We start from the raw sequence: 11,036 nt of genomic DNA on the forward strand, positions 1-11,036 counted from the left end.
AAATATTATCCAAATCATTTGTTTTTTAATGCAAGCCAAGCATCTGCACCGAATAACCAATTCATGGGAAGTAATTTGTGTATTTATGGCTATATTATAACATGTACTATAAATATTTTGTAACTTATCTTCTCTCTTTGGAAACATCTATGTCAGATAAAAATGAAAATTTCTTACTAATAAGATACAGTACTGAAAATAGTAGTGTTATATATGTTTGTTTGTCTTTTTCATTTTTAGCCATGACGTTGTCAGTTTGTTTTAGATTTATGAGTTTAACTGTTCCTTTGGTATCTTTCGTCCCTCTTTTTGAAACTTAAAATATCTAGTCTTTTAATGATTGATTGATAGTAGCTTGTTTATCACCCTTTGCTGCTAAGGCTTTATATGGAAAGAAGAAACACATAGCCTAGCAGATGAATTCATAGGATTCATTAACAATATGCTTCATATCTTAACGTTTGTATTGCTCATTCAGTGCTTAAAAAGAGTTTTTGATTTTTATATACTGATACATACTATAATAATGTAAACTTACCCTTTTCATATAAAAGCTCAATATTATCTGAAATTATAAGCCTATAAATTATTATGTATTTTTCCCCTGAAACATTAATACATTTGTATATCAAGAATTTTCAACAAGTAATTAAGGAGTACAATATTGTGTTTTATAAAATTGATTGATATATGTTGAAGTTTGATTAAAATTATCATTGTATACTGGTTTCCTTATGTTATAAAAAGCTGTCAACTAAATAAACCACTCCAGTTTACTGATTCTTAACATATATTTAGACATAAGAATATACATCAGTTCAAATGTTTAAACTAAGCTAAAATTTTAAGAATTTTGGTCCTTTAAGCTCTTTAACTTCATACTTTATTTGGCCTTTTAACTTTTTTGGATTCAAGCGTCACTGATGAGTTTTATGTAGATGAAATGCGTCTGGAGTAGATGCGAAAATTTACTAAAAATCATAAACATACTGTACAAACAAAATATGATCTCATGTTATACAACTTTTGTGACAAATATATAGATTCTGAATATACAAAGTAACATACATGTATATCTTAGGATGTTGATTATGTAGAATTATGTAGAATGAGATGGGTTTTAATGTTAAGGTTGAACTGTTATCATTATATTGATTTTTATATGTTATTTTATTATTTAATTTAAAACTTATTGTTAAAATTGTGTGTTTGAAGATTATAGTGTCCTGATGCAGTTTCTCAAAAAACCAAACTTTAAGCAGATTTATTTCCTCATTAAATAAATAGAAAACAAAAGAATCCCACCTTAGATATACATTGATTGACTTTGCTGTATAATAATTTTAACATTCCATTGTTTTATATATCATGTAAATAAAAGGATTGAAACATGTATTTTTAACATTAATAAAGTTATTTTTAAGAACATGCTGAGAACTTCTTGAATGTTATTTATGTAAAATAGTTTCAGAATTAATGTCACACCTTTAAGACAGATTGATAACACATAACCCTGCCACACTACATTTCCCTGTCCTTATTCAGGAACCTCTACATGTTGAATTTTGTTCAATATCTTGATCATTGTCATAAAAGAATTTGGTTATAGAAATTTGGTTAATAATGAGAATTAAGCTGCTTTGTAATTTGAATAAGGTGATATGTAGACAACAAGACAAGGGTATATTTCATATTTTGTAGTACCTCAAATTTGCTGCCAAATTGCAGTAGACGGACTAAATTTGCTAAAAAGGTCTTGCTGTCCGTATGCACCACACACTCGTTTGCATTTCAAGTTGTTTGCAGCAAATATTCGTGGACCTTTCTGCAATCTTGATGCAAATACACATAAATGGTAGCTGCGAGTCTGCTACAATATTTGCAGGATGCTGATTTTGATGATCAATGCCTTAGAATTGATACATATGGTGAAACCCCATTTAAAAATGACTGGATCCTACCATGGACATTCAAGCTATGGGTTTCTTCTAAAACTTTTTCGTCTAGCTTAGGAATTTACTATAAGGACTCAAAGCTAGCTCCTTCAAACACTATTTGCTAGTTATGGTCTCATAAATTTAGATACCGAGGCCAAGAGGTAGCCTGATAATATGTGATTAGCAATAAGGGTTCAAGGATATGGGGAACTAGTCATTATTTTTACATTCTCATCATAACTTTACGAGACATAACAATCTGTCATAATATTGTTACATATAATTAGTAAAGAAATTTATGAATTTTCCTTATCAGTTCGTTATTTTTTTATATTTTATTTTTTGTATCATCATAATGAGAATGCATTCAATGACGAATTTTATTAACGAACACGCTAATTTATTAAAAACAAAATTATTGTATTCAATTGTCGCTTTTTACTGCCAAACATCGTATATAAATACAAATTTCAAAAGTATGACACAATACACAATACACAACGTTTTTATTTCCTTTTCAGTAAAACGTGATTCTAAACTTGATGTTAAGAAGTTCGTCTTACATTTGTCGAATTGAAATTGATATATTTTGTTAATTTGGCTTTTAATTCAGAATTTTAATTTTATACCTCAAAGCAGGTGAGTCGTAACAGTTTATAAGTTGTTTACATACATACATTTGATACGGTACATTATAATGATATAAGGTAAAATATATTAATGAAAATCTATAAAGCAGAACTGGTTTAATTTTTTTATACATTTATGCAAGTTTAAATAAATTTCACATCAAGCAATTAGTAATACGTAAAACTTGGACAGAAAATGTGTAAAAACTATATAAATAAAGTGTATTATACCTTGGCCTCATAAAAACGTCATCATGACAGGTCAACACTGTTCAAATAAATCTAGAGAAAAATGAAGGAACCATCTACAAGCAGTTAATAATTTGTAAATGATTGATTAACTTTCAATTTATATTTTACCGGGCTTTACATTTGAAGATGATATTTTCCTTTTATTTTTTTTACTGTGGTTTGGGGATCAGGCATCTGGCTTTTCTGGAGCTATGAAATAGTGCGGTCATAACAAAAAATTTAATTGTCCCTAGCTACCGTCCCAAAATCGTTGATACCAAATTGGAAGTAAATTACTTATTCATTTTCAAATCTACCATCCAAACCTAGCTTACGACTTCTTTGGATTTAAGGATACATATTGAGTCTTTAACACGACTCATCAATGACGCTCAGATCAAAATATTTATAAAGCAAAACAATTAAAAAGTTGAAGAGCATCAAGAACTCAAAACCCCCAAATATTGCGCCAAATACTGCTAAGGTAATCCATGTCTGGGATAAGAAAATCCGCAGTTTATGAAAAATGTTTTGTAAATAGGAAATTTATAAAAAAAAAAACCCGACCATATAATTGATATTCATGTCAATTTCGAAGTGCTTATTACTGGGCTGGTGATTCCCTCCAAAATAATTTCTAAAATAATTCAGGTTAATATCAACATGATTTAAGACAATATAGTGCACGTTTCTTCCCTTGCTTTTAATATAAGTTTATCGGAAAGTCAAATTCAGCGATATCGTCACCACGATCGGTACTTATTGGCCATGATGATCGCAAGCCAAAACATAAACAGAACAGGCAAATTGTGTCGGATGAAGTTTAAACCTTTCATCTGTTCAGAAGATCAAAAGGTATATACGTTTCCTACCTACAGCTCAATATTAATGGTCTATATATAGGACCCTACAGTAAAGTAACATGCGTTGTAAACAGGTACATGTATGCTTGATTATAACTGAACTAATTATAGCAGCCTGATCTTAATAATCACCTTTATAATGATAACATAGTGACCCCATTTTGTTAGTGTTATAGGTATAATCGGTATTTGACTTTCTAATAAACACAAACGTTAATTTGAAATCTTCTGAAATTTTAAAAAGCTGAATTAGTTATTTTCAGTCACAATCTGTCTTGAACTGGGTCCCGACCAAAAGTTAAACAATTTTGAATATCAAAGAGTACACCTGAAAATCGGTTCGTTTAAAGTTATATCCCTGGGGTAAGAAGGGGGAAGATGTAAAGTTTTGAAGTGTGAAAGACTGAACGAGGAACTGGACACAGAGCTGAAAATCAGATTTGAAATAGTTAAGATTTCACTAAAGTATAAAGATATAGGACAGTTTATAAACATCGAAACCTTGCCTGTATTTTTATGCCCCACCTACGATAGTAGAGGGGCATTATGTTTTCTGGTCTGTGCGTCCGTTCGTCCGTCCGTCTGTTCGTTCGTCCGTCTGTTCCGCTTCAGGTTAAAGTTTTTGGTCAAGACAGTTTTTGATGAAGCTGAAGTCCAATCAACTTGAAACTTAGTACACATGTTGCTTATGACATGATCTTTCTAACTTTTAAGCCAAATTAGATTATTTACCCAATTTCACGGTCCATTGAACATGGAAAATGATAGTGCGAGTGGGGCATCCGTGTACTTTAGACACATTCTTGTTCAACCTATAATGAATACAGTCTTAAACTATGGGGACATATTCTCCTTTAAATATACTGAACATATACACAGTGTAAAAATTGAGAATAGAAAAGGTGAATGTGTTTAAGAGACAACAGCTCGACCAAAGAACAGACAACAGCCGAAGGCCACCAATGGTGTTTCAATGTTATATGTATATCTTAAGTATGTTTAAATGAACATAAATTTGTTCCATGGATTTAGGTTGATAGATAAAGGCAAAGTTTAGATGTTTATGAAGTGTCCTATATTTTGACTTAAGTGGAACTTTAATGATGGTAGGAAGGTATCAATGAAGACTTGGTATAATTACCATATATCTGAAGTGTTCGTCTAAGGAATTTCGAAGAACCATATTTTATTTCAAAGATTTTAACCATTGAATAACTGATAGGAAGTTTTTGGAGGTGAGGTACTTTGTATTGACAAAATGTTAAAATTGGACTGTTGGGAATACAAGGCCTTTAATAAACGTTACTGAAGATTGTCAATGTTGTTGTTTCTTGTGGTGGTAAAAGTTAAGCATTTATCAGCTCCGGGAAATTCTGTCTTATCGAAGTCATCATTTTCCAATACCTTACTGGTTGCACCTTGAATGTAAGATATGTAGGAAATACTAACAGCTAAGGTTACCAATTTTGTATTGATATATACTAGTATATAATTAAGTTTTGACAGCTACGTTAACACCAATAGAAAAGCCAACGAACTGAAAGGAATGTATGCCATTGCGCTTATTCCAGATAAAGTTGTGCTGGGTGTACCGGTTGTGCAAATGATGTTAAGAACAAAACAGATTCATAATGCAGTGAAGCATCTGATTCAGTTTTTTTGTGTGTGTTTCGGTGCCCTTGTGTATTTATGCATCTCTATCTCTATTTCTTCGGTGGATTTGATGTAAGCTTCTCGATATTATTGCCTTACAAACTAGACGAGCATACATCTAAAGTATTTAATGAATTGATTTATTAGACTTTGATTGATTAGTGTCTACGATTTACTAAATGTTACTATTGCATCATGCGCCTGTGCTAAAAGACCTATTCCTGTACATATTGATTTGTTCATTATAATTTGTGTCTTGGTTATTTTTTCTATGAACACACATACCTCTGCTCAATTTTATAATTAAATAGTGCATTTTGTTTATTATTGCATTCAAATATTGGTCATTCAGATAAATTTGTCAGGATTGTATTATCAGTTTGTATATATACCTTTTTTTTATAGTTTTTTGTTGTACATGTAATGGCAGTTGATGTGTGTGAATGCTTTTTGACAAAATGTATAAATATTCCTTTAAACCCGCTGTTCTTCTGTTAAGTACATGGTCACATTTCTTATATGACACATAACATTTTGTTATCATTGTTGGAACATAGATAACAATATATATTAGTATAGTGTCACAAAAAACAGGAAGACATACTTTCATATATATATATATGTGTGTATCGTATAAATCTACATATTTGTTTTTGTAGTTCAACAACATTCTCAGATAAGAAAATATGAAACTTTATTACGTTAACATGTTTTAACAAAATAATAGGGTTAGATTTGTTTCCCTCTCCTAGATCGGTTGTAGTCAGCACTTCTGTGTTGACTTGAGTTATCATTGATATGTTCATAATTATAAATTAACTGTTAACAAAACTTTGTTTTTTTTGAAACACTAAGGTTTTTCTTCCTCAGGAATAGATTACCTTAGCTGTATTTGGCAAAACATTTAGGAATGTTTGGTCCTCAAAGCTCTTCAACTTCGTACTGTATTTAGCCTTTTATAACATTTTTGATTCGAACGTCACTGATGAGTCTTTTGTGGACGAAACGCGCGTCTGGCGTATATACTAAATTTAGTCCTGGTATCTACGATGAGTTTATTTGCAACAACTGGGTCGATGCCACTGCTGGTGGAGTATTATTTCCTCGAGGGTATCACAAGCCCAGTAGTCAGCACTGCTGTGTTGACTGGAGATTTCATTGATATGTTCATAATTATAAATTAACTATTAACAAAACTTTGAATTATTGAAAAACTAAGGCTTTTCTACCTCAGGTATAGATAACCTTAGCTGTGTTTGGCAATTTTTGGTCCTCAAAGCTCTTCAACTTCGTACTGTATTTTGCCTTTTATAACATTTTTGATTCGAGCCTCACTGATGAGTCTTTTGTAGACGAAACGCGTGTCTGGCGGAAATATTATTAGTTATCTTGGTGTAATCAGGGGTGTATAGAATTTTACACCGTTGTCGAAAATTCATACACCCTGAGACGCAGCCGAATGGGTGTATGAATTTTCAACAACGGTGTAAAATTCCGTACACCCCTGATTACACCAAGATAACGAATTTATTTCTTATGAACAATCCCTTTACTCATTTTGAAACCAGGGGGTATAATTGAAAAATTGTAATGACAAATTTACAGCGTACCATTATTTCAACGGCCATGTTGCTGCGCATTGTCAGAGACTATTTTCTTTCTATGTTTGTATTCTTTTGATTTTTCCGGAGAAATTTTTTTTTTAAATTTTTGTCATCATGGTCATTATTATTTTTTATTTTTTTTCATTTCTATTAGTTTCTTTTTTTTCTTTTTTTTTCTTTATTTTGGTCAAAATGTAATATTTAATTTGGCAAAATTTTATTTATCCCGGGTCAGAACCAGGGTGGGGTGTTATTTACACCGGGGTTATTAACCAATCAGATTGCAGTATTTGTGCTGCATAAGAAATAATAAAGTTTACTCCTGGTATCTATAATGAGTTTATTTGTTAAAGTTACAATGGGTTAACTTTAACTCTAATTACAGGTGAAATCATTTATCCCTATTACATAATTATTATGGTTCACTAAAAAGAAATAATTGAACAGTTATTATATACAAAAATCTCAAATGTTTGAGAAACGTGAACACACCCTACTATTATGTGCAAAATGAAAACAGAAAACTATTTAAACATATATTTAGATACAGATTCGATATCTAACAAAAAAATCATATATCACACACACGACAAATGTAAACATGGTAAAGTCGTAATAACCTTTTAATAGATTGTAAATTAACATGCAATGAAATTCATTTATATTTACAATACAGTTGTTTATATAAAACTATTTTATTGGAGAAAAAAATCTTGTTTAAAAATTTATACAATTGTTGTCTATTCATAACATTAAAGAGCTTAACAGTCAAGGTATATATGCCTTTATTTTGCTGTTAAGATTCATTATTCATAAAAATATAATGCTGATATTTCCTGATTATGTGTTGTCATTCTCCGCCGATGATAAAACTGTTTGTAATCATATAACATGTATGCAGTTATTGGATTAATTCACTGATGCTATTTTTTTTTGCATAATAATGTAAATTCTATAACCTGTATAAAAGACTATTTTTATGGTTGTACATGTACTTCATAAATTTTCTTTAAATAGAGTGCACAAGGTCGTCCACTTAAAAATATTGGTGAACATTTCAGTAAACAAAATTCAAGTATAAATTTATAAATATAGCGGTTACGGTTACAGTTGGAAATGATTTTAACTTCCGCGATGCATGAAAAAGAAATTAAACGGATTTATTTCTATATGGAGCAGAAATCATAATTGGATAATTATATCTGGATGAAAATGAATCAGATAAGACGAATGTTCCTTTTACTTATCATGTTAACAATATTAAACGAAAACCATGCAATGCCTTGTACGTACAGTAGAAATAGAAAACATAAGCTGATTGCACATTGTGAAAATCAAGGATTTACTTCTGTGCCAGGGAATCTAAGTCGAGATATAAGTGAGCTAATTCTTTCCAATAACTCGATACGCATGCTGCAAAACGATTCATTCCTCCATTATACGAAAATGGAAATCTTGATTTTGAATAAGAATCGTATATCTGAAATCAAGGAGGATGCCTTTGTTGGACTACATTTGCTTAAAGTTTTGAAGGTAAATGATAATTTGATTACCATTACAACCCTGAAAAAGGGAGTTTTCAGACATCTTAGTAATCTAATGGATCTAGATATAAGTCGCAATAAGAAGTCATTATTTGAAAACACTGCGTTTGTTTACCCTGATGATGCATTTTCTACATTGAGATCCTTGCAAAATCTTTCGATAGATTTATTCATGTTCCCTGAATTTGGAGCAGGATTCAGTTCTCTTAAAAACCTTACTGTTTTGAAATTTTCTCAATGTTATTTGAGAAATAGTAGTCGTTTTCGGCTATCTAATTCAACATTCGAACACTTTTCGGCAAACCTGAAAGAACTCTATATCAGCGGCTGTCGTAATTTTTTTCTACTGGAATATGGACTATTGGAATACTTTCCTCACTTAAAGATTTTAGATCTTTCCGAATCATACGTGCACCTATATCAAGCACTGCGTATTCTACATCCGTTTCAGAATAAGAACATGTCTGTTATAAACTTTCACCACATAAGCGATAAGTCAATCAATGAAGATGATTTTCCATACTCTGTTGTATTAACAGCAGAATTAATGACATATTTAAGAACTATCTGCATTGAAGCATTAGACCTGTCAAAAACTGGAATCGTAGATTACCAGCATAATTCTTTGTTATCGTTCGAGAATCCAGAATGTTTCAAAACATTCATCATATCGGCTAACAGATTACCTGCAACGACTGCGAAGCATTCATTACAACTTTATTCTTTTTTAATGAAAGCAATTAACATTAAAGTTTATGATTTGTCATACTTGACTATAGATTATGCTGATCCTGTCTTTATCAACGTATACGACACCGAATCTTTTTATCATTTACCAGAAAGTTCGAATGTTTTTCACATATCTCCGCGTTGGAACATAAACTACTCGCTTCCATCATCTATAGAGTTTCTTAGATTCACTCATATACAAAGCACCCCTTCTTCAGCATCTGTTACTTGCAAAAACACATCTCTTAAATATCTAGATGTATCATATGGTGTTTACAAACGTTATCCAAAATTGTCAGAGGACTGTTTAAATCAGCTGGAATATTTGGACATTTCAGGAATTTCAGTAGCAATCATCACTTTTCCATCAATGCTCTTACCTAAACTCGTTGTGCTAAAAATGACAAATGCAAGAATAGACCAAATTGTACGTAAAGGTAGAGAATGGATGTCTTTTAGAGCCCCTGCGTTGAGAGAAGTAGACATCTCATTTAATTATATTTGGACTTTGGAGGAAACAACTTTCTTCGAACAGCCACATATAACGCATTTAAATATGTCAAACAATTTATTCAGGACCATTCCTAATTTTGTAACCAAGCTTCAAAAGTTGAAATCGTTGGATCTCTCCAATAATTTGATTACTTCTATTGACGACAACATAAGGATTTGGTTGAATAAAATGACCCGTTCACATCCTATCTTATATTTGGATAACAATGCTTTTGTATGCTCGTGTGATACTCTGGATTTTCTTTTGTGGTTTGAAAAAACAAACGTAACATTTTATAACGGAGATAATTATACCTGCACTATGTCAAACAATAAGCAAATCCTATTAAAGGAGGTAGCAAAGAATACCAACACATATTTCGCAGACTGCAAAGCCACTTTATGGCTTCATGTTGGTATAATACTAGTTGCTAGTGCCTTCGGTGTTTTTGTACCTCTTTCTCTTCTCTATAACTATAGATGGAATATTATTCTCTACATGTATAGGAAAGTCCGACGAGTTGTTGAGAAAAATTTGCATGAAAATTATTTATATGACGCATATGTTTCTTATGAAGAAAGAAGCGTATTGTGGATACAGAAGTGTCTCCTTCCTAAAATTGAAGAAGAATGGGGACTTAAAGTGTGCTTACATGATCGAGATCTTCTTCCTGGAGATATTACGGCAGATGCAAAAGCAGAATCAATTCAGCAGAGTAGACATGTCGTGTTCATCATTACTGAACATTTTACAGAGGGAAAGTGGGGAAGATTCGAAATAGATAGAGCAAAATATGAAAAATATACAACAAACCTTAGAAAAATAATTGTCATTTTACAAAATATTCGAATCGAAGATATTCCACACGAAATTGTGAATATTTCAAATGACGTATGCTTCATTGAAATGACTTTGGACGAAAACGAAACTATCAACAGTACAGATAATCAACGGGATTGGCTTAAGTTAAAGGCTTTGCTGTATCTAAATTAGAAAACATGAATGTTTGAAGAAGAAACATTTTAAAATCATAAATTGTATAAAATAAAATAAAAAAAGATATATTTCTGTAATGAAAATCACATTTTGATAAAACGTCCGACTCAAAACGACAAAACAATAACAAAGATACAACTCATTAAACCGGAGAAGTATATTTAAACAACACAAAAAACACTGGAAGTGATATCAGGTGATTCGAAAGTTTAAGTAGTGTCTGCTATACGTTGCACTTGGATGGAGAGTTGTTTCATTGGTACTCATACCACATCTTCTTATATCTATAGGTACATTATTTGAATGTGGTCTTTAAATAACATCGTAGTGAAATTTTGTTCTTTTTTTTATAGACGG

At 31.3% G+C, this 11,036-nt stretch overlaps 1 protein-coding gene across 1 annotated transcript; it reads left to right on the forward strand.

The window, feature by feature from the left end:
- The first annotated feature begins 7,939 nt into the window (after positions 1 to 7,939).
- LOC134720901 (toll-like receptor 2) lies at positions 7,940 to 11,036 on the forward strand. Its single transcript, XM_063583461.1, has one exon. It carries the CDS (start codon positions 8,124 to 8,126, stop codon positions 10,674 to 10,676), a length of 2,553 nt encoding a protein of 850 aa, XP_063439531.1. The 5' UTR covers positions 7,940 to 8,123; the 3' UTR covers positions 10,677 to 11,036.

The sequence above is a fragment of the Mytilus trossulus genome, chromosome 6 (genome assembly GCF_036588685.1).
Source record: "Mytilus trossulus isolate FHL-02 chromosome 6, PNRI_Mtr1.1.1.hap1, whole genome shotgun sequence".
Classification (NCBI taxonomy): domain Eukaryota; kingdom Metazoa; phylum Mollusca; class Bivalvia; order Mytilida; family Mytilidae; genus Mytilus; species Mytilus trossulus.